Below are 24,892 nucleotides of genomic sequence, written 5' to 3'. Positions count from 1 at the left end.
CTCACATCAGGCACTCCGAAACGTGCACTCTAGACCACCGACAGGTGAGCTGAGGCACTCCGTATTGGGCATGACAAAGGCAGGAGTGGAGTTGTAATCCCACATGTCTGAATGCGCTGACAGCTTACCCCCATGACATTTACCCCTGACGGCCTGAAATTCTCTCTACTGGAGATCCACCGAAACAGTGTCCATGTCTAATAGAGAATATATTTTCATGAATCCAGATGTTTTCTCATGACTTAATCTAATACTTAAGGCACCATTTCACAAATAAAATGAACAAAAAAATTGGGTTTTTTTCTCTTCTAAATGGTCTTGATTTGTTTAAGCATTTGCTTCCAAATGTAAGCCATGCCATTATATTTAAGGAATTTCCTTATGTACGGGGAAGTATCCCTCTATAAGTCAGAGCTAATTTCAACAACTGTTTGAATTCTTGAGAGAGGAGATAGCAATAACAGAATGTCTGTTAATCCAGCTCTGCATTAGAGAAGCCAGAGCATGTGGCTCGTTAGAATAATGATGACTGTTTGCATTGCTTTGTCTCCTAATAGCAGAGAACTGTTGGATTGGGTAATTTGAAACTCATTATACTATCACATTTAGCCTCTGCAGGCTCCGATGCTGATGGTAGAAGTGAACTACTTGGCCAAGCAGCTATTTTTAGTAAATCCAAAAGATGAAAGACAAGTAAGAAAAACACTTCATTGAATAGCATTTCTTCTCTTAAACCTATTAAGTCCTGAGCTGAAACCATACAAGCTGAGGAAAGGTGAAGTTTATGCAGTTTTCTAGCTCTTGATCAATTGTATGCAAATATGATATATCAGGAAAATCTTTTAAACTGCCTTGTATATCATAGTAATGATAATAAGAGCAAATATAAATAAGTGATCTCATCTATTTCAAACCAGCCTTCAAATATCAGGCAGATAAAAAGAAACTTGGCATGAGAGTTCAATATCTCTACTGAGTTGAAGAAATGGTTATATTGGTTTTGTCTCTCTATGGAGTTCAAGAAGTGAATAAATTTATATATATATATATATATATATATATATATAAATTGATCTTGTTTTGTTTGGTTGAATGTTGAAATGAAAAGATCCTATCAGATGCATACTTTAGCTTTGAATATGATAAATGATATAACTGCAGCTGGTGAGTTGTTGAATATGAGATGATATGAAGAAGGGTTAAAAGCTCACATACTTTTTTTCACCAAAAATTGCTTTTGTGCTCCTGCCCGGCACACCATTGCCATTAAATCTGAATATGACATTGACTTGAATTTATTTAACTAATGATGAAAAAATAACAATCTTTGACTTTTAGTGTTTTTACCTTTGATGAAATGAAGAGCATAACTTTCAGGTACAAAGAGTAGCATAATTTTAAGTTATACAACTCATTTTCCTCTTAGAGACATGAATCAGTGATTCCCAAGTGAGGTGCCCTAGGGATCTTTTGAAGGCTTTGTCCCAACTACTGATGTGCACAGCTATCCGATGTCAGTAAGTGGTTTAAATAAATCCTAGTGAGAGTCCCTTTCCATTATACTACTTCCCTCAAATAAATGTATGTTTTATCTCTCCATGGTGTTTGAAGATCATAGTTTGAAAAAAATGAATTATTCCCATCCAACTTAATTTTTGGCTCATCACACATACTTATTTCTCCTAATCCCCCAAATTCCTTTGGAATTATAGAAGCAATATAAAAGGAAACCCTCAGAATCGAAGGAAGTTCCTTGCCAGTAATGGCTGAGTTGCTGTTAGTAGGTCACAACTATTAACTCTGGACACCACATGAAAGGAGCAGGAAAGGGTCAGCCTATAAAGACAGAAAATATCACTCGACTCCAGTCAAATACCACAGAAAAGATGTTGCCCTACCCCACCCCAGGCCAGCAAAGAGAGTGGAGAGCCTAGGCTTTCACACTCAGCATGTATCAGCGAAGGTCCAACGCGAGGGAGCGGGGCTTCCATCCTTGCTGGGCAGCACTGATGCCAATTCTCCATAGTGGGCTAGAGGCCAAGTGGGGAGCCTGGACTCCCACCCTAATCAGCAGGAGCATGTCCTCCTGCTCCTTGCTGGGGCTGCATCACAGGAAGCTTAGTGGAGGCTCAGACTCCTGCCACCCCAAGTCCACCCTACCCCACATAGTGTCAGTGAAGACCTGTATAGAGCTCGGAGTCCTGCGTCCACCCAGCAGGAGCAAGAGCCCAGTCACCCCTGTGTCAGTGCAGGCTGAAGGGAAGCCCACCTGGCAGTAATGAGGCCGTGCTGCACCTTTCCCTGCCAGAGCAGTGGTTTTAAAAATCTAGCTAAAATAGAAGGTTTCAATAAAATCGAGATTGTCATAACATAATACACAAAATGTTCAGGTTCCAATAAAAAAAATGTGTCCTAACAACAACCAGGAAGATCAAACTGAATTTTTAAAAAAATCAATAGATGCCAAAGAAAATATGACAGAGATGTCAGAATTACCTTTTTAAAAATTACTTTTTAAAAATCCTTTTTAAAAAAGAATTTTTGAAGCAGCCACCATAAGATGTTGCAACAACCAATTACAAACATGCTTGAAACAGGTGAAAAAATAGAAAGTCTCAGCAAAGAAACAGAAGAGAGAAAAAAAAAACAAAGAGAAGTTTTAGCACTTGTGTTGGTCTGCTTGGGCTACCATAACAGAATACCATAGACTGATTGGCTTAAACAATCAAAATTTATTTTCTCACAGTTCTGGAGGCTGGAAAGTCCAAGATCAAGATGTTAGGAGATTCAATTTCTGGTGAGGACTCTTGTCCTGGCTTACAGAGGGCTGCCTTCTCACTGTGTTCTCACATGGCCTTTCTTCATTGCATACATGTGGAGACAGAGAGAGATTTCTCTCTTCCTTTACTTATAAAGGCATCAATCCTACCAGATGAGGGTTCTACCTTTATGACTTCAATTAACTTTAATTACAAAGGCTCTATTTTCAAATACAGTAACATTAGAGATTAGGGTTTCAAAATATGAATTTTGGGGGGACATAATTCAGTCAATAGTGTTCTACCACTGGCCCCACAAAATTCATGTCCTTCTCACATGCAAAATACATTCATTTCATCCCAGTATCCCCAAAGTCTTAACTCATTCCAAGAATCAACTCTAACATCTAAGGTCAAAAGTCTCATCTAAATATCATCTAGACTCAATTCATCCTGAGGCAAAATTCCTCTCCAGCTGTGAACTTGTGAAACAACTTATTTGCTTCCAAAATACAATGGTGGGATGGGTATAGGATAGACATTCCCGTTCCAAAAGGGAGAATGTGGAAGGAAATAAGGAGTGACAAGTCCCAAGCAAGTCCAAAACCTAGCAGGGCAAGTTCCGTTAGATCTTAAGGCTTGAGAATAATTCTCCTTGGTTCAATGTTCTGAGGCAGCAGCCTCATGCCCATTGCCCTGCAAGGCGTGGCACCCAGGGCTCTGCTAGGTGGCAGCCCTGCCCTTTGAAGCCCAGTTGGAGGCTGTCTGGCCCCCTGGGCCTGTGCACTCTGCACCTGGGGTGGGACTGGCAGCCCTCATGGTCTCTGAATTGCCTTTGGGGTCTTTCTTCCTGCCTTCTATTGAGATGGCCAGTAACACCATGGGTAACCTTTTTATTTGGTGTTCTCTCCTGAAGAAACTTCCTCTGTTTTTGCAATATGAGTATGAGAATTTTCCAAATCTTTAAGTTCTGTTTTTTTTTTTCATTTTTTGTTTTGTCTTAACAATTCCTTCTTTAATTCAGCTCTTGTTTTTCACATTTCACTATTAAGCTGTCAAGAGGAACCAAGCCACTCCTCCAGCACTTTCCTTAGAAATCTTCTCAACTAAATAACCAATTTCATTGTTCACAAGGTCTACCTTCCACAAAACACTGGAACACATTGTAGTCAAGTGCTTTGCCAGTTCATAACAAGCAGCATCTTTCCTCCACTTTCCAATAATCTGTCCCACATTTCTGTCTGAGACCTCACCAGAAGATCTTTAACATCCAAGTTTCAACCAGCATTCTGTTCATGATTCTTTGGGTATTCTCTAAGAAGAAGAAAGGTTTCTCTCTAGCTCCCTTTTTTCTTTCTGAGCCCTTACCAGTATCTCCTTTAACGTTCATGTTTCACCCAACAGTCCCTTCATAGCAATCTTGGCTTTTTCTAACATGCACCACAAAACTCTCCAGCCTCTATCCATTACCCAGTTCTAAAGCCACATCCACATTTCCAGGTATTTGCTACAGTAGCACCCACATCTCATAACCAAAATCTGTATTAGTCAGGGTTCTCCAGAGAAACAGAAACAATAGGATATATATACATATATGTGTGTGTGTCTCTCTCTCTATATATATAGACACATATACATATACATATATTTACATATATATATGTATATATATGTGTATATATACACACACACACATATATATATATATATATTTATATATATATATATATATATATATATATAGACACACACACACACATACATACATGGTTTATTATAAGACATTGTCTCATGCAATAATGGGAGCTGAGAAGTCCCAAGATCTTCAATCAGCAAGTTGAAGACCCAGGAGAACTGATGGTGTAGTTCCAGTCTGAGAACTGTTAGGCTGCAGACCCAAGAAGAGCTGTTTCAGTTTGCATGGAAGGAAAAGACCAACATTCCTGCTCAAGGCAATCGGGCAGGCGGAGTTTCCTCTTACCCATGGGAAGGTCAGCCCTTCTTTTCTATTCAGGTCTTCAACTGATTGAACGAGGCCCATCCACATTAGAGAGGGCAATCTGCTTTACTCAGTCAACCAATTTAAATGCTAATCTTATCCAAAAATATCCTCACATGCATGCCTACAATAAGGTTTGACCAAATATCTGGGCATCGTGTGGCCCAGTCAAGTTGACACATAAAATTAAAGAAAACGATAACCATAATAAGAAGCTCAGTAAATGAGTTCATCAGAAAGATGGAGGGGACAAAAGAAAGAATCAGTAAAATTAAAGATAGAACAATCAAAATTAAGTTATCTGAAAAACAGATTGTTGGGCTGCACCCTGCGGGTCTACAAGGCCTCTACTTGCCCATCCTTAAGACTGAAGAAAGAGCCAGTGACAGAAACATCAACGATTTAATGGATGGGGGAACTTACACCTCTGAAGCAAGGTCCTGGAGTGACACCCCACCATGTTTGGCGGATGGCGGACAGGACATGAGGCTGTCTTTGCTCCCGGGGTGGAAGGAGATATTGCCAGTTATAGGGGGAAATTGTATCAGGTTACCTCATTGGTTACCAGGGAAACCAGCAGAGGGGTCTGTCCCTCACCACCCCTTTGATAAGCAGAGTGGAGAGTTCTTACCTAAAGCTAGAACAGTCATTAGCTGGGGCCTGGGGCAAGTATGTAGGCCAGTCATATGAGTAGGGTGCAGGTGAAGCAGGCACTGGTCAGGCAAGGGATATACAGAGAACAAGGGAACAGCCATCTGGAGGGGCCTGTGACCATACACAGATGTAATAGAAAAAAAGTGAAAAGAGCCTCAGTACTTGTGGGAATACAACAAAAGATCTAATATTCATGTCATTTGCGTCAGGAAAGAAGACGAGAAAGAGGATGGGGCAGAAAAAGTATTCAAAGTAATAATTGGTCAAACGTCCTAAATATGACCAAAATCTATAGATTCAAGAAGTTGAGTAAATCCCAAATCAGTAAACCCAAAGAAATCTACACTAATACACATCATAGTCAAACTTCTGAAACTAAAGTCAAAGAAAAAAACTTGAAAGCAACAAGAGAGAAAAGAGGGCTTCCCTGGTGGCGCAGTGGTTGAGAGTCTGCCTGCCGATGCAGGGGACACGGGTTTGTGCCCCGATCCGGGAAGATCCCACATGCCGCGGAGCGGCTAGGCCCGTGAGCCATGGCCACTGAGCCTGCGTGTCTGGAGCCTATGCTCCGCAACAGGAGAGGCCACAACAGTGAGAGTCCCGTGTACTGCAAAAATAAATAAATAAATAAATAAATAGAGAGAGAGAAAAGATATCTCACCTATAAAGAGAATATGGTTTGAATTACAGCAGATTCCTCATCAGAAACCATGGAGGCAACAGCAAAGTAGCACATTTTTCAAATGCCACAAGAACTGTCAGAACAGGATCTTATATTCATTAAAAATGTTCTTCAGGTATGAAGGGAGAAATCAAGGTATTTTCAGATGAAGAAAAACTAAGAGAATTTATTGCCAGCAATCTATCCCAAAAGAATGGCTAGGGACTTCCCTGGTGGTCCAGTGGTAAAGAATCTGTTACAATGCAGGGGACGTGGGTTCGATCCCTGGTCAGGGAACTAAGATCCCACATGCCGCGGGGCAACTAAGCCCGTGCACCACAACTACTGAGCCTGCACTCTAGAGCCCGCGAGCCACAACTACTGAGCCCGTGTGCCACAACTACTGAAGCCTAGAACCTAGAGCCCATGGTCCACAACAAGAGAAGCCACTGCAATGAGAAGCCCGTGCCCGTGCACCACAATGAAGAGTAGCCCCCACTTGCTGCAACTAGAGAAAAGCCCACACGCAGGAACAAAGACCCAGCACAGACAAAAATAAATAAATTAAATTAAAATAAAAGATGTACAAGAAGATATACACAAAAACACTGTAAATAAATAAAAATGGCATCATAATAAATGTTCAGCTAACCCACAGGGAGTCAGGAAAAAGAAAATAGAGAAATGGAAAACATAGAGAATGGAAGACCAAAAAATCAAATAAAATGACAGACTTAAGTCGTAACATACCAATAGTTCCATAAAATGTAAATTATGAAAATACACCAATTGAAAATAAAGACTGGCAAAGTGAATTAAAAAATATGACCCAACTATACACCATCTGCAAGAAGCTCATTTTAACGTAATGATGCTTAGAGTAAACATATGGAAATATATACATCATTCAAATATTAATCAAAAGAAAGAAAGAGTGGCCATATGGATTTCAGGTAAAGTAGAATTCAGAGCAAAGAAAATTACCAGAGACAGATACAAACATTATGCAATCATAAAGGGTTAATTCATCCACAAGAAATTATAATCCTGAATGTGTATACACCAAATAACACCTGAGAAATACATGAAACAAAAAACCCACTGAATTGAAAGTAGAAATAGTCAACTGCACAGTTACAGTCAGAGATTTCAGCACCTCTTTCTCAACAATTGATGTAGACAGAAAATCAGCAAACAACATAGAACTCACAACACCATAATCAACAGGATCTAATCAATACTTGTAGAGCATTCCACCAAGCAACTGCAAAGTACACATGACTTTCAAGTGTTCACAGAACAAATATCAAAATGAATCCTATTCTGAGTCATGAAATAAACCCCCATAAATGTAAAGAAAGTTGAAACCATATGGAGGGTGTCCTCTGACTATAATGGAATTAAACTAGAAATCAGTAACAGAAAGATAACAGGAAAATCCCCAAACTGTTTAAAAATTAAATAACCCACATATAAATAATCAAATGTTCATATGGAACATCTGAGAAGAAATGATTCAGCATAGCAATAACTACCATGCAATAAGGAGTTATCAGGTGGGTAACCGAAATTGGGTCATCAAGGCCTGTTGGAGGAGGTGACCTGCAATCTGAGAAGTGAAGACAAGAAAGAATTGCCTGGTGCAGGTCTAGGGGTAGGGAACTGCTTCCTGAGGAGCATACCCTAACGGGCAAGTGCCTCCACTTGCATTCTCAGTTACAAGCAAGGAAACCAGCCTGGTGTGTGTCCCACAATACTCTCCAGCCTTCCCAAGCAGACTGCAGCTCATCTCATTCTTACTCACATATAGAACCTAAATGCTTCTCTGTCTTTGGGGGACATAACCCCCAAAATATATCCATGATTCTTACTTGTGAAAATAACTTACAGCTGCCAAATTTCAGAGGGCAGGCATGGGCATCCATCGGGAAGTCTTCAAGTTGCATTGGGCACTCTGCCGAGATGGTCAAGCTGAAAAACAAGAGATGGGGACCTTTCAATGACTCACTGACTCTGGCTATTTACTGGACATCACATTTCGAAAGCCATATTAAGCACTCCACTCATTATTTTAATTACTATCTTTTATGAAATTGTCTAAACTGTCCCACCAAATTACATAGGATTGCATTGTAGATGAATATCATTTAGAAATAAGGTTTAAATCAAATCTACTCAGGAGTTCTGTGGCTTGGGAGTGTCTGTACATACATTACTGCTTGTAAAGCAATTTGAGATGTCTTTAAAGATAATTTATTCTTTTATTCTCCCATCACTTACCCACAGTAATCAATAAAACTTCCCTTGACAAGGCTGAAAATATATGTATGTTCTAAAATAATTTATAAGTTCAAAAGTATAAATATGGAATAAATACACAGTCCAAGTTTCGACCAGAAGCTGGCTACAATTACTGTGTACTGGGCTGATGTCATGAAACTATAGAATAAGTGAAATTGTGTTATGATAGCAACTTTCTTATGGTTTTTAATCCAAGTCTGGTCTTCCAAATAATAATACCACCATCCACTACCACTGTCACCAATGACTAAAACAGTGCTGATCATAAGAGTTGCTGGTCTGGGCTAGGGACTGTGTTAAGTGTTTCACCTGCATTAACATATCTAATTAGAATAGCACAATGTATTGCTATTATCACCCCAGTTTCAAGGTAAGAAAGTGAGGCATGGATATTAAGGGATCCGGACAAGAATGCAGAGCCCCTAATGGCACGTGCCCCCCTGGCTGTGTGACCCAAAGCTCTGTTTGTACTTGCGGAGTCATCATGCTGTGGTGCTTTTACTTCCCTACAGATTTACTAATTAAGTAGTAAATCTAAATTTCTTTAATGAGTTAGTCTTCTGTTCTTAGTGTTTAATTCTATTATTTAAAATGAAATGTAATTGCATAAAATGAAATCAAATTGCACAATTTTCAACTTTAAACAGACGTTACAATTCTATTTTGTTATATTAAGTCTGGATCTTGCCCGTGTGCCTGGGGTGAGAATAAAAATGTAAACAGTCATTTTTGCCCTTACTGCTTCCTTCTTTTAAGATAGCTTAACTTTTTTGCTATTAAATTGGGCATGTTATTCACACTTGATGATTGCAGATGGAGTAGTCAATTCATGTATTCTCTGAATGGAGCTAAAACACGTCAGTGGAAGGAAGGTATGTGCCCATCACGGAGAGGAAATCTGCTGCCTCTGCCTGGGGGTACCACTCTCCCCAAAATGGAGTGAGTTCCAGAGGGTGTGAGTGCACATGGATGAGAATATACCACAAAAGTCTCATATTCAGGTGGGGAGATGATATCTAAAATTATATGCCACCTATATTCGTAGAAGAATATGGAAAATACAGAAAAGTTATAAAGAAGAAAATTACAAATACATATCATTTCACTTATAATTTCACCTGGTACACTTTGTCCAGATTTCTTCACAGCTACAGATGTTTTCTTTTTGTTCTTGGTTTATAAAATTCAGTCTTCTGTTTACCTAACATTAGAGCAGGGGTATTTCCCACATCTTTAAAATCTCTGCATAATCATGACTTTGAAAGGTAAATATTTAATTCTAGCATGCAGATGTGTGTGTGTGTAATATACATATACATATATTTGTATATGTGTGGACATCTTCAAGCATAAACTATGTAAAAGGATTATTATTAGAGACTACAAAATGGGGAAGGTAAAGGAATATTTACTTATTAGAATTAAGAAAACAGGACTTAAAAACCACAGCCTGAGGGCTTCCCTGGTGGCGCAGTGGTTGAGAGTCCGCCTGCCGATGCAGGGGACACGGGTTCGTGCCCCGGTCTGGGAAGATCCCACATGCCGCGGAGCAGCTGGGCCCGTGAGCCATGGCTGTTGAGCCTGTGCGTCCGGAGCCTGTGCTCCGCAACGGGAGAGGCCACACAGTGAGAGGCCCATGTAACGCAAAAAAAAAAAAAAAAAAAAAAAAACCACAGCCTGTGAGAAGGACAACATAAAGGAAAATAGTGTTACTTTATCTTGTTAGTAAACTTAAGCCATTTGTTAAACAAAGCAATAGTGGGGCAGAAAACTTAAGTGAGTCAAATATGTTCTAGAGAATAAAATCACCATGACTCAGTAAATCTAGAATTTCTTTGAGAAGCAAATTTATAGTAGGGAAATAAAAAGTAATATAAAGCTATAGTGCCAGGTACAAAGCAATAAATATGAAAGTAAGCACATGAAGAAATGGTGATGTGGGAGAACAGAGAACGCTTCCAATTAGAAAAGTACATCTCAGTGCTGGTCTACGGCCTCTGTTCCAACAGTTGATGGCCTTGGTGTAAGGAAGATGCTGGGCTCAGCCAGTGGGAACAGTGTGAGGGGGGGCAGGGTGCTTCAGGTGGTCCTGACTGTCCAAGCCCTGCTGTATGCACAGCAGACTTCAACCAGCAGACCCAGTGCTGCAGTCTTCAAGTTGCCCCCAATAATATCAACAACTATGGGCTGGACTCCCACCAGCAGGGTGACGTGGAGATGATCCTTCCATGGCAGAATCTTCTCTCCAGACACTGCCATGTCTTGGAGCTCACATTAACTGGGCTTCTGTCCCCCAGAAAACACTCTATGGCCCACTGGGTCTGGAGGCTGCCTTGAAGCCAGATCTGTTGGCTGAATTCTTGACGATGTGGTGAATCACAGTTAACTCCTCTCCCCACTGCTTGGTGCTGGGTCTCTGCTTTGATCCCCAGGGCCACTGGAGGCACTGCCACCTGCATTCCTGTTGCTTGCCCTTACTTGTCAGAGTAGACCCCTCAGGGAGACTTGACCTCCCACCTCTGGCACTCTGCCCACTCCTGACTTTTCCTCCTTTTCCTCACGTACTCCTCTTTCTTGGCCAACACCGTGTGTTTATAAGAGAGGTGAGGAGCCATGCTTTCTGTCACTGTGGTCTCAGCATCTGGTGTCTTGTTTTATTCTAACTGTTTGGTCCTGAGATCTAGGTCAAAACCACTGCACTGACAACATTTAACGATGGCAAGGAATGTACACCAAGGAGTCTGCTTTTAGCATATAGCAGGAGGAGAGAGGGTGGGTAGAGACAGGTGGACAGAATTTAGCTGGATGTAAAAAGAAACCTTTTATGTTTGTTTGTTTGTTTGTTTTTTTGCGGTACGTGGGCCTCTCACTGCTGTGACCTCTCCTGTTGCGGAGTACAAGTTCCTGACACGCAGGCTCAGCAGCTGTGGCTCACGGGCCTAGCCGCTCCACAGCATGTGGGATCTTCCCGGACCGGGGCACGAACCCGTGTCCCCTGCATCAGCAGGCGGACTCTCAACCACTGCACCACCAGGGAAGCCCAGAAAAGCCTTTTGAAGGAAAAAATAATTCCAGTGAAAACATAAAAAAGATAATTCTACAATTACCATCTTGATAAATGCTAACATGAGAGCCTCACAGATTGTTCCCCATTTTAATAGACCTCTTTAGAATTTGAATTCCAAACATCAGAAAAAACATACTTCATCTATGATAGTGTCTCTCCTCTAAGGAGTGAATGTATTATTCAGATAAATTCTCCAATAGCAAATGTTTCAACCTTAGTAAGAGAACAACACTTAAATTTTTGATCCTTTAAGTATTTCAAAAAAGGCCTATGCTTTTATAGTATTCAAATAATATCTCTAGATAAGAGGGACCCTTCCATTCATGGGGTTCTTAAAATGCAGTGTCCCTTGATGTACAACCAACCTCCTTCACACAGAATTGAGATCAGAGCACTCCATGGAATGTGGACTGTCAGAGCTCAAAGGAGCCAGCCAGGTCACCTCCTAGAAACCCTTACTTTTCTCAAAAGGTTAAGGAATATGCCTATGGGAAAACTTACTGAATTACTGGTAGATCCAAGGATCCAGCTTTTTTTCCCCAAAGGTCAAATTTCTGTTTCTAAAGACGTTCAGGCATTGACTTACTGGAACATAATATCCCATTTTTGAACATCTTAATTTTAGGGTAAGAAAAAGGGCATTTTGTGAGTTAAGCTGTTTGCTTCAACTTGGATGTAAACTCCCTAGAGAGCTCTCTGCTTGCCCAGGGGCAGCCCGCAGTGGCATGTGCTTCAGGTGTTAAAACAGCCAAATTCGGGCTTCCCTGGTGGCGCAGTGGTTGAGAGTCCGCCTGCCAATGCAGGGTTCACGGGTTCGTGCCCCGGTCCGGGAAGATCCCACAGGCCACAGAGCGGCTAGGCCTGTGAGCCATGGCCGCTAAGCCTGCGCGTCCGGAGCCTGTGCTCCGCAACGGGAGAGGTCACAACAGTGAGAGGCCCTTGTACTGCAAAACAAACAAACAAACAAAAAGACAAAAAAACAGCCAAATTCTAGAGTAGCTTTGCCATTAATGAATTGTGCAACTTTGTAAAACTGCCTAACTTCTCTGGTCCAGCCTTTCGATTTGAAAAAGAGAAATAATAACAGCTACTTTGTTCTCTGAAAAAAACGAGAATAGTTAATAAGGTGTGTAAAGAGATTTCTACCCAATATGCTCTCCAGATCTGAGCCTTCTTCATTTACTTGAGAATATTCAGTGCAATAGAAGGTGTGGTGGTAGGCAGAATAATGGTCCTGCAAAGATGTCCATGTCCTAATCCCCCAAACCTCATGACTTGTGAATATGTTATCTTAAATAGCAAAAGGGCTGTGCAGATGTGATTGAGTTAAGGCCCTTGGGAGAGAGGAGTTTATCTTGGATTATCCAGGTGGGCCCAGGAGAATCACAGCAGTCCTTATGAGAGGAAGGCAGGAGTGTCAGAGTCAGAGGCGATGTGATGACAAAAGCAGAGGTCATGGGATTGTGGTCATGAACCCAGGGATGCAGGTGGCCTCTAGAAGCTGGAAGAGGCAAGGAAAGGATTCTCCCTTAGAGAATCCAGAAGGAATGCAATCCTACTACCTACAGCTTGACTTTAGCCTCGTAAGACCTCTTTTGGAATTTCGACCTCCAGAACTATAAGATAATAAATTGGTTGTGTTTTAGCCAATAAATTCGTGATAATTTGTTACAACATCAATAGGAAAATAATACAAAATTTGATACTTGGAAGTGGGATGCTACTGTAACAAATACCTAAAAAAGTAGAAATGATTTGGAATTGGGCAGTGGGAAGAGGCTGGAAGAATTTTGAGATTCATTATAGAAAAAGCATAGACTACGTTGAACAGACTGTTAATTGAAATGTGAATGTTAATGATTCTGTAATGAGAACTTGCAGTGAGAAACATGGTAGAGAAGACCTACATTATATGGTCATAAACAAACTGTTGGTAGCAATATGGACATCAAAGGCCCTAATGGTGAGGTCACAGAAGGAAATGAGGAAACTGGAACTTGGAGGAAAGGAGATTCTCACTGTATAGTGACAGAAAGCTTACGTGGAAAGCGGAACTTGTAAAAGATTGCAGTAGGCTAAATAATGCCCCTTAAAGATAAAAGGTCCTAATTCCTGGAAGTTGTAAGCATTACCTTATATGGGAAAAGGGTCTTTAACAGATGTGATTAAGGGTCTTGAGATGGGGAGATTAACCAGGTGGGCACTAAATGCAGTCACAAAGATCCTTATAAGGGAGAGGCAAAGGAAATTGTACATAGATAAAAGAAAGAAGGTGACGTGATGAAAGCACAGATGTTTGAAGATGCTGTGCTGCTGGCTTTGAAGATGTAGGAAGGTGCCCTGAGCCAAGGAACGCAGGCATGCCACTCTAGATACTGGAAAAGGCAAGTAAACGGATTTTGTCCTAGAGCCTCCAGAGGGAGTACAGCCTGGCCAAAACTGAGTTCAGACTCATGGTCTCCAGAAATGTAAGGCAGTAAATGTGTTTTAAGTCACCAAGTTTGTGGTAATTTGTTACAGTAGCCACAGGAAACTGATACAATGATGAAATTGGACCCTTAGATGAGGAGAGTCCAAGCTAAGTGTTAAAGTTGTGGCCTGTTTTTTCTTCCTGTTGCTTATAGTAAAATGTGAGAAGAGACAGATTAAGGTAAGAACTGCCAACAAAAAAGGGACCAAGACTTGATTTGGGAAATTCTCAGTTTATCCAGGTTGCAAAAGATGCTATAATTAGGAGATTCATTGTCAGGAAAACATACTCTTAAGGGAAAGCCAAGGGTGTGGTTGGACCTTTTGCTACTGCCTCAGACTCTTTGAGGAAATTAGATGTGTGACTCATGGGTCCTCTCAGCCATGTAAGCAAAAGGATTATCCATGAAAGATTTATGAAGGAGGTCTAGTAGTGTAAATTCTTAAGACATACACAGGAGATGTAAATGATTCTCAAAAATTTTATAGCAGCAGAAACACTGTCAGTTTGGGCTGAATGGGACAGATAGAGGCCAAAATGGAAGAAGGCTGTCAGAACACCAACATTCCACAGGCAGGAAATAGGTTGAAAGAAACTACTCAACTGCAAACACGTGCTACCCTTCATGAAAAAGGCAGGATGACTCTAAGGGCAGAGCCTTAATCATGGAGGATTAGCCCCAGGCCTTAAAACCTACTTGTTGTTTGCCTAACTGGATTTAGAAATTTGGGGGGGAATAGTGCTTCCTTTTCTCCTACTATTTTCTCTCCTTTCAAATGGGAATATCTTTAACTGTTATCCTATGCTTGTCCCACCATTGTATTTTGTGGGTAATTAACTTGTTTATTGAGTTCCACAAATTCACAGATGAGGATTGTGCTTCAGGCTAGATCATACCCAAATCCTCACACATAGCTGATTTAGATGATTCAGATGATGAGATTTGGAACTTTGGAGCTAATGAGATTTAGTTGAGACTATGGACTTTGATGCCGTAATGAGTTGAGACTTTGGGGGGATATTGGAATGAGATTAATATTGTTTGCACATGGGACAGACATGAATTTGGGGGGCAGAACACAGATTGTGGTAAGCAAAATAATGATTCCCTAAAGATGTTCATGTCCTGATGCTTCCTACTTATGAACGTGATACCTACCATGGCCAAAGGGACTTTTCAGATGAGATTAAATTAAGGATTTGGGGATGGGGAGACTACCCCAATTATTGGGCAGGCCCAATGTAAGCACAAGGCTACTTATAAGGAGACAGGAGTGTCTGAGCTGAAGTGGGAGATGTGATGCTGGAAGCAGTGATAGTGGAAGGAGTGATGCAGGGCCATGAATGAAGGAATGCAGGCAGCCTCCAGAAGCTGGGGAAAGTGAGGAAATAATTCTCCGCTAGAGAATCCAGAAGAGACACAATCCTGGCAACATAAGACCTGTTTCAGACTTCTGGTCTCCAGAGCAGTAAGATAATAAATTTGTATAGTTTGAAAGCCACTAAGTCTGTGGTAATTTGTTACAGCAACAATAGAAAACTAGCACAGTAGTTTCCATAAAATAAAATAATAATAATATTACTAATCCAATAACCAATTGTTAAATAATTTTCACAAAGTTGAGAAAGAAATTTGGTTTGGTCAACTTATAAATAGCTCACAAAATATTCACTGTCATGAAAATCACAGGCTTGATAATGAAATGGACCAGATGCCTCAGGCAAGATGGCCTGGCTTGGTCAGTGACTGAGCTGCAGGCTGCGTCTCCACTGTTTTTTTTTTCTCTCTGCCACCCCTCCCCCTTGGCAACCACAAGTCTGTTCTCTATATCTGTTTGTGTTTCTTCGATGTGTTCATTTGTGTTACATGTTAGATTCCACGTATAAGTGATATCATATGATAGTCTTTGTCTGACTTACTTCACTCAGTATGGCAATCTCTAGGTCCATCCATGGTGCTGCAAATGGCATTATTTCATTCTTTTTTATGGCTGAATAACATGCTTCCACTGGTCATTCAGTGGAAACATCACCTTCCTATCAAGACTCTCAGGCAATATATGAAATTTATTTGGGGACTCTTGAAATTCAATACTAACATAGCACCTAATGATTGGTGTTATGGGAAAGAGGTGAGGCTTAATTTGGCTGATACTTTTCCAAGTGAGTCTTTGTAAGGAACATAAGAATACTTAATGTACATAACTTTCTGTTTACTATGGTTGCACCCATCTGAAGGGCTGCCAGCTTTGGAGATGGAGGAAAGCTGGCACTCTCAGCTGGCTCTTTGTAGGCAACATCTTTATTTTTCTGTAGGCTCATTGTGCTGCCTCTGGCTTATTCCCACCTGGATGGGGCTGTGCAGGGCTCCTTCAACACTCTAGAGAGTCTTCCTTGCTCTACACCTGAGTCACATCCTCAGAGATGAAGAAGCTATAGATTAATATCTGCATGAGGAGTACCTGTTGTGCTGGGTCGTCGGGGGAAGGTCTCTGAAAGGAAGCCCAGTTCTGAGGGTTATATGCCTGTTTTCCTTATATTTGATTTACCTCTAGATTGGCAAATAAAAGAAGTTTACTCAGGTATTACAAAGAACTGGTCTTTTTATTAATATAACATGTCTACTCATGTGTATTTATTGAGTCACTAGCACTAGGAATAGAGATAGCCCTGCTTCTCCGTCAGAAACTTCCTCAAGAGCTCTGCCTGATGTCAAAATCCTGTTTACTGGAGCTTTCTCTTCTATACTCCTGTGCTCAGGAAGAGCTGCAAACTTATTCATTCAATAAAAAAGTGCATGAATGCATTTCTCTTCTTATAAACAATCATTATTCCGTGTATCGTGATAAATAGTGATATACCATGTTTATTATTTGTCAGTTAGGCATCGCTGGTTTTCCTTGAAACTAACTACAATTCATAATAATGTTTTGAGGAAAACATTCTAAAGCTCAGCTATGTAAAAGCTGAACTTTTAAAATCTAAACATTGACAAGTTGGGAACAATGTATGTTGGAACCCAGAGGTCATAGCCAGGTTCAGCCACTTCCACCCCATCTTTTTACTAACTAACCTGTGTATACTGGTCCCTTTGGTGACAGTTGTAGATCTATTGTAATTAAGTTTGATCCAAACCAGAACTGCAAGCCTAGTTTCCTTCAGGGCCTGGCCATGGTGCTTATCCTGGTTAGTTGCCCTCCTGAGGGATCTCCATCTTAGCACTAACCCTGACCCTACCCAAAGCTAAAGCAGGGCCTTTGCCTGTGATAAAGATGAGATGAGATACCAAGATCAGCAGGTACAGCCCAGGTTGGGGTGGGCAGCAGCCAGTGGAGAGCAGAAGAATAAAGGGTGCAGTGACTTGTCTAAAAGGCAATAGAATTTAAATTCAGTGAAGTGCAAGCTTGCAGAAAGCAGAACTTAGGGCATTATCTGAAAGTTCCAATAAGACTATACTAAAATGATGCATGTTTTGGTTTATATAATTGTAAAGTTCCATACTTAAAAAAAAAACACAAAACTGTTATTGAGATAACATAATGAAGCTCTTCCTTTTAGCAATGAAGCCAAATTCTACAATTTACTTCCAGCTTGAGTTACACATTTCATAAGTCATTCTAAATCTAATTGATTCATTTTGTACTCTTCAATGTAATAGGGATGTACAAGGGACCAACCATCAGAATTATTCTGGGTGAAAATCCTCTCTGAACTTGCACTATTTATTAGGATTCTCATTCTTCTTCAACTGTTAGAAAGAAGATGCTAGGAATTCTTCTATACTTTGGGAAAACTAGTAGATGTGTGATAATTTTACAAACTTAGCCATAGTTCTTATCAAAAAGGGATATAAACTTTACTGATTTATTTTGATTAACATGGCTATTTCTTTTTTAATGCTTGTGTTCCTCAGGAAGGCACTGTAATGATTGATGTGAGAGTGGAAACATTTTGGTTAATTTTTTATGTGTATCCACGCACCCAGCAATAAACCTTAATAAATAAAATGTAGGAAAATAAACACAAGCTTGGTCAATAAAAAGACTGCTGCAAATAAGGAGCAGCAAAATTATGCAAAGACATTCCTTTCTCAAAGTGAAATTCAAGTACATCTCTAATCATAAAGCACAATGCAATCAACAGTGTCATGGGCTACAGAGAAGATGGAATAGACAGTGAAATCAAACAGACCCAGCCCCAACACTCAGCTCAGTCTTCATGTGCCCACATTCCCCTATAAAAGGGATTATATAAAGCTTATCTTACAGTGTTAAGTCCTGACATACCAAATACCAATACAGATATGTAGTACAATGCCTAACACCCAGTAAATGCTTTAAAAATCCTAGAGGAGAAGTAAAGGTGACATCAGTAGAAGTGGGGGACTAGGGAACATCCACAAAAGCAGTGAATAAGCTGCAAAAACAGTCAGCATCGACTTTTTATGGAACTCTGGAATCTGATAAAAAACTTACAACAGCCAGAGAAAACTTAACAACAACAACAAAAAATGCCTGAAAACCAGTAAGCAGGTTCTGTAGCATTTTAACTTACCCTGTTACCAGCCCCCACTCTCTAGCTCTGCAGTGGGCATGAAAATGGGAACTCACATTCCTTGTGCAGGTTGCTGGTAACAGGAATGATATGGACCTTATTCTCAAAGAATGTTAGTTGCTTGTTTTGATCTGTCTGGTGGGTCCCTGAAGGATTGGTTCAAGGGTCTGCCTTTGTTTCAACTGACTCAGAGGTGTCTTCCTAGGGTGTTATTTATTGAAAACATTTAAAGGCAAATGTATTCACCACAGTCACAGGGGAAATGGATAAAGTTGGGGCAAGCAACAGACAGACTGAAAGCCTAGGAAGGAGAGGCTGAGGAGGAGATACTTGGGGAAATAAGGGCTGAAAAGTTCCCACATATTCCAGAGAATCTAGAAGGCCATGTGCATGCTCAGGACTGGACACATGCTCAGAAAAGACCCAAGAAGACCCTAAGTTCTCATCTCCGGCTGACTCTCAGGATCTGTACAGGCAGGAAGTGAAAGCTATGGCAAAGTTGTAAACTGGCTAAACTTTAAAGAGCACTCCAACATACACACAGAGTCTATCTGCAAAGACTAAGAGAGCTTTTATTTTGTTTTTCTTGCTCCAGGTTATTAAGGAATCTGTATCAAATCACTAGCTGGCCATTAAGCTAATGAGAGTGACCACACATGACAAAGAATACAAACTTTTAAAAGTTGTTGAGAAAACTCACTACACAAACAAAAATACCACAAAAAGCAAAACAGGAAACTCTATGGATGGAGGAGGATCTGATTTCTCTAGTTACCATATTATGATAATCAAAACATCCAGTTTTCAGCAAAAAATTGAGGCATACAAAAAAAAAAATAACCCCACAAAAATAGATATCCCATTCATAGGGGAAAAAAGAAATTAACAGAATCTGTCTCTGAGGAAGCAAAGACATTGGATTTACTAGAAAACACTTTAAATCAATTGCCTTAAATATCAAGGAGCTAAAGAAAACAATGGACAAAGAAATTAAGGAAACCTAGAGAACAATATCTCAACAAATATAAAATATCAATAAAGAGATAGAAGGTATAAAAAGAACCAAATAGAAATTCTACAGGTGAAAAAAAAATAACTGAAATGAAAAATTCACTAGAGAGTTTCAACAGCATATCTGAGAAGATGGAAGAATCAGCAAACTTGAAGATAAGTCAAATGAAATTATCCAGTTTGAGGACAGAGAGAAAAAAATGAATAAAAATGAACAAAGCCTAAGAGACCTCTGGGACACCATCAAGAATACCAAAACATATATAATGGGAGTCCCAGAACTAGTGAAAAAGGAGAAAGGGGCAGAAAGAATATTTGAAGAAATAATGGCCTAAAATGTCTTCATTTTAATGAGAAATATTAATCTAACATCAAAGTTCAAAAAACTCCAAGTAGGATAAACTTAAAGAGATCCACACTGAGACACATTATAATTATAATCTCATGAACAAGAGGTCTTAAATAAGATTAACAACTGACTTCCATCAGAAACTATGGAAGTCAGAGGCAGTAAAGAGACATATTCAAAGTGCTGGAAGAAAAAAGTATCCATATTATGATAATCAAAATTAAGATAATTTTGTAAGATAATCAAAAATGGAGGAGAAATTAAGATATTCCAGATAAACAAAAAACTGAGGGCATTCATTGTGACAGACTTGTTCTACTATAAACACTAAAGGCAGTCCTTTAAGTGGAAACAAAAGAGCACTAGCAGTAACTGGAAGTTACATGAAGAAATGAAGAATACCAGTACTGGTAAAGACATAGGTAAATATAAAAGCCAGTATTATTTTTATTTTTGGTTCATAAACTTCCTTATTATCTTATATGATTTTAAAGACAAATGCATAAAGTGGTGATTATAAGTCTATGTTACTGGGCACACTATGTATAAAGATGTAATTTTTGACAATAACAACATAAGAGGGGGAACAGAAATATAGAAGCAAAGTTTTCATATACTATTGAAACTAAGTTGGCATTAATTCAAACTAGATTGTCATACATGTAGATATTAATTTAAATCCCCAGAGTAACCATTAAGAACATAACTAAAAATATATGCAGTATGAGAAGTGAGGTGAGCATTTAAATAGTGCACTAGAAAAAATAATCAATTAAATACCAAAGAAGGCAATAATTTAAGAGTTGAGGAACCAAAAAATGAATAAAGCAGAAAGCAAATAGACTTACTCATCTCTTTAAAAACCCTATCCCCAAACACAGTCACATTCTGAGGTACTGGGGGTTAGGATTCCAACATACAAATTTGGAGGGACACAGTTTGGCCCATAACAACACCCCTTACTACATTATCTTTAATCCTTCCTTGTCAGTAGTTATATTAAATCTAAATGAAACAAACACTTCAATTAAAAGGCAGAGACTGGTAGAATCAATAAAGAAATATGAACTAACTATATACTATCCACAAGGGATTCACTTTAGTTCCAAAAATACAAATAAGTTGAAAGTGAATGGATGGAAAAAAGCATTCCACCCAAACATAACACAAAGAGAGCTAAAGATAAAATTTGTTACAAGAGACAAAGAAGGACACTATATAATGACAAAAGACTCAATCCAGTAAACATATATAGAAATTATAAACATATATGAACCTCACAACAGAGCCTCAAAAATATATGAGGCAAAAACTGACAAAACTCAGGAAAAATAGACAGTTTTACAATAATAGTTGGAGACCTCAATATCCCACTTTCAATAGTGGTTAGAAAAACCAGAGAATAATGACAAGGAAATAGAAGATCTAAACTACACTGTAACCCAACTAGACCTAGCAGACGTATATAGAGAACTTCATCCAACAACAGCTCTCTTTTCAAGGTCACATACAACACTGTCCCAGATAGACCATATGAACAGCCACAAAACAAGTCTCAATAAATTTCAAAATATTGAAATCATACAAAGCATCTCCTCTGACCACAATGGAATGAAATTAGAAATCAATAACAGAAGGAAAATGGAAAATTTCACAAATATGTGGAAATTAAACAACACAATCCTAAAAAACAAATGGGTCAAAGAATAAATCACAAAAGAAATGAGAAAAAAGCTTTGAGATGAATGGAGACAAAAATATAGCATATGAAAACCTATGGGATGCATCAAAAGCAGTGCTCAGAGTGAAATTCAGAGCTGTCAAGGTCTGCATTAAGAAAGAAGAAAGGGGCTTCCCTGGTGGCGCAGTGGTTAAGAATCCACCTACCAATGCAGGGGACACGGGTTCGAGCCCTGGTCTGGGAAGATCCCACATACCGTGGAACAACTAAGCCCGTGTGCCACAGCTACTGAAGCCTGCGTGCCTAAAGCCTGTGTTCTGCAACAAGAGAAGCCACCGCAATGAGAAGCCCGCGCACCACAACGAGAAGCCCGCGCACCGCAACGAAGAGTAGCCCCCACTCGCTGCAACTAGAGAAAGCCCGTGTGCAGCAACGAAGACCCAATGCAGCTAAAAATAAATAAATAAAATAAATAACTTTATAAAAATAAAAAAGGAAGAAAAGTTTCAAATCAATAACCCAAGTTTACATATTAAGGAACCGGAAAAAGAAGAGCAAACTAGACCCAAAGCTAACTGAAGGAAGGAAATAATAAAGACTGGGTAAGTGAAGTAGTGAATAGAAAAACCTCAGCCTCTCTCACAGAGAAGCCAGAGGGCATGCTGCCCAGTGACCTAAAGCCCACAGGGTCTGCAGCCCCAGTGCAAGTCTTCCACACCACAGATGCTGCAGTTTTCTATCCTTGAATCCCTTCTTCCAGAATTCTGAATGCTGCAGATAATGGACAATTACAGCAGGATTTATAAAGTTATTTAACATATTTTAACAACCCAGAATCTTTCAAATGATGACCACATCCTTCTTTTGGAGAGCTGATAGAAAGGGTGGTGTTGGAGCACGTGGGTGAGTAGACAGACACTTGCTGTACTGGGTGATGCTAGAGGGCTGAGCCCCAACTGAGTGGCGGCTACATCTTCCATAATGCAAGGACTTGGTTAAATTTTCTGTTGGCTTCACTGGACAGTGGGGATTTCTTTGCCCAAACTCAGAGACTCAGTGATTTTCTACCTAGAACTGCCCCTCAGTGTCACTCCTCTTGATTTCCATGACTGTGGTCTGACCATCAATCTCTTCTTTCCACTTCATATTTCAGAATCCTCTATTTTCTACTCTAGCAACTTATTTTGTGTCAGTCTATCATTCTCATTAAGTGGCCAAATATTTTAGAACTGTATGGAGTTTCTGTGAATCAGGAAGGGTTTCTCTCACTATTGTTGAAATTACTGAGCTCAAGGCTACCAGTCCCCAAATGTCATCGACTTAGGAAAATTGCATTACTTTTAGAAAATAGCATGATAAAATGTGCCCTACAAAGTCCCTTTCTGGGTTGGTCTTACCCCCAGCACAGTGAATACCCTACGAGTAGCATTGACTGGTCTTCAGGATGCAAGTTCGTAGAGCAAAGGATCAGATACTTGTAGTGGAGGAGCTGAGCATAAAACAGGAAAACCGACAAGAGGATTTGGGTTCCACTCTCCTTACCATTAGTAGACATAAATGACCTGTGAATTCTGAAACTTCAGACTTTATCAATGAGTAACTTGTACTTCTCCAAGTTCATAAGGAATTGAGTGTGCAGGTGAGACAGCTGTGCAGAGTGGGCTGGGATGGTTTGTATGGCATTGTAGCTTTTCATTGATGTCTGTGTGAGTTCACTAGGACGGCCAAAACAAAGTGTCATAGACTCAGTGGCTAAAACAACGGAAATGAATTTTTTCACAGATCTGGAGGCTGGAAGTCTGAGATCAAAGCAGGGCTGGTGTCTCCTGAGGCCTATCTCCTTGGCTTACAGACGGCCGCCTTCTGTCCTCACACGGTCTCCCTTTGTGCCTGTCTGTGTCCTGATCTCCTCTTCTTATAAAGACACCAGTCGTAGTGGATTAGGACCTATTCTAAAGACCTCTGTTTAACTTAATTACCCCTTTAAAGGACCTATCTCCAAATATAGTCACATTCAGAGGAACCTGGGCTTATTTAATGTGTGAATTTGGGGGGACACCATTCAGCCCATGACAATAGCCAACTCATGTGTTTCTTACCTGCAGCTCCCCCCACCTTTCTGACTTGACAAATGATGGCATACAGACTGAAACAGACAATGAGGAAATCTACCTGAATTGGTTAAACTTGGACTGTTGACAAGTGACTTTAAAAAGGGAGTGAAAACTTTTGAATTTGTGAGACATTATGTTCCATTTCATATGCCTTTTATGAGATCTTTTGAACAGCTCTTTTATGGTTGCTTTGAAGAGAGAGCAAGAAATCTTTGGTTCATCTGGGGGCAACATTAACACACACACCAAGTGATACCTCATAGCCCTTAAAAAGAAAGTCAATGTATTCCAAATAGTCTTTACACCCCTGTGTGATACAGAGTGAAGGAGCAGCCAGAGGTGTTGGGTTCCAAAACAATTCAAGGTTGGGGAATGGCCGAGGGTGGGAAGGATGTAAACTGACGACTCTGGAGGAAAAACGTGTAACAAAAGGGAGGTTCATCCCTTCATTGGAAAGCCTGAGTGGGGTCCACCCGGCTCTCGTGGAGACCTTGACCCAGCCTGGCTGACAATAACTAAACGGGTTTCTCCTCTGGGCCATGTGCTGTGAAAAAGCTCTTTTCACTTATAGTTACAAAAATCCTAGAACACGGGTACTATTTTTATACCCATCTTACAAATGAAGTTACAAAACTTCTCCCATGTCACACAATTAGTGGCACAGTTAGGATTCCAACCCAAGTGGAATCATTCCAGAGCCTGCACACAAGTGGTGTCAGGTCAAGAACTTGTAAGTTGGTTAACAAGCTCTGCATCCCTAACAAGGGAAACTCAGACTGTGTTTTAAATGGTTTTGGCTTCTGTATTCAGAATGAATAATTCAGAATGGCTCCCCGAGAGCCAGGAGTCAGCCAAGTGCAACATTCCCGGCAGAGGTGAAGGGCCTGAGTGGCCTGGCAGGCAGGGCAGGACTTGAGGGATAGGCGGCCCCTGGTAGCCAGGGCTGGAAAAAAGGGCCAGTGCCACATAACAGAGAAAGAATGAAAAGGAACCATTTGGTCAACCAAAAACTAGGGAAGCAGTTGCTATCTGGGAAGAACTCTGGGCCACATTTCAGACCTCAGCAGATGTGCATGAGGGGGTGTCCTAAAGGCCACTGGGAACCCGGGACCACACAAGATGAAATAAGGGCTTGTGTTTTACAGCATATAAGTAAATAGATAGGTTGGGCCATGGAAACAGAAGAATTTTCAGAGAAGAAACCCGGGAGTGAGATGAGAAGGCAAAACACCGGAGGGCCTGATGTTCTGTTGGCCCAGCTGTGCCTCTGGG

At 40.2% G+C, this 24,892-nt stretch overlaps 1 protein-coding gene across 2 annotated transcripts in view; it reads right to left on the bottom strand.

The window, feature by feature from the left end:
* The window catches only part of GABRA5 (gamma-aminobutyric acid type A receptor subunit alpha5), a gene marked incomplete at its 3' end in the record, with an annotated part of 98,989 nt that overhangs the window by 30,796 nt on the left and 43,301 nt on the right, over positions 1–24,892 (bottom strand). For both annotated transcript variants that reach the window (XM_081230178.1, XM_081230177.1), the window contains exon 6: positions 7,962–8,044. In XM_081230178.1, coding sequence (XP_081086304.1) covers positions 7,962–8,044 — 83 coding nt within the window. The remainder of the gene's footprint in view (positions 1–7,961; positions 8,045–24,892) is intronic.

This window comes from Mesoplodon bidens (assembly GCF_964165515.1).
Source record: "Mesoplodon bidens genome assembly, chromosome: 3".
NCBI lineage: Eukaryota > Metazoa > Chordata > Mammalia > Artiodactyla > Ziphiidae > Mesoplodon > Mesoplodon bidens.
Note: the sequence above shows the minus strand (reverse complement) of the source record. Positions and strands in the feature narration are given on the sequence as shown.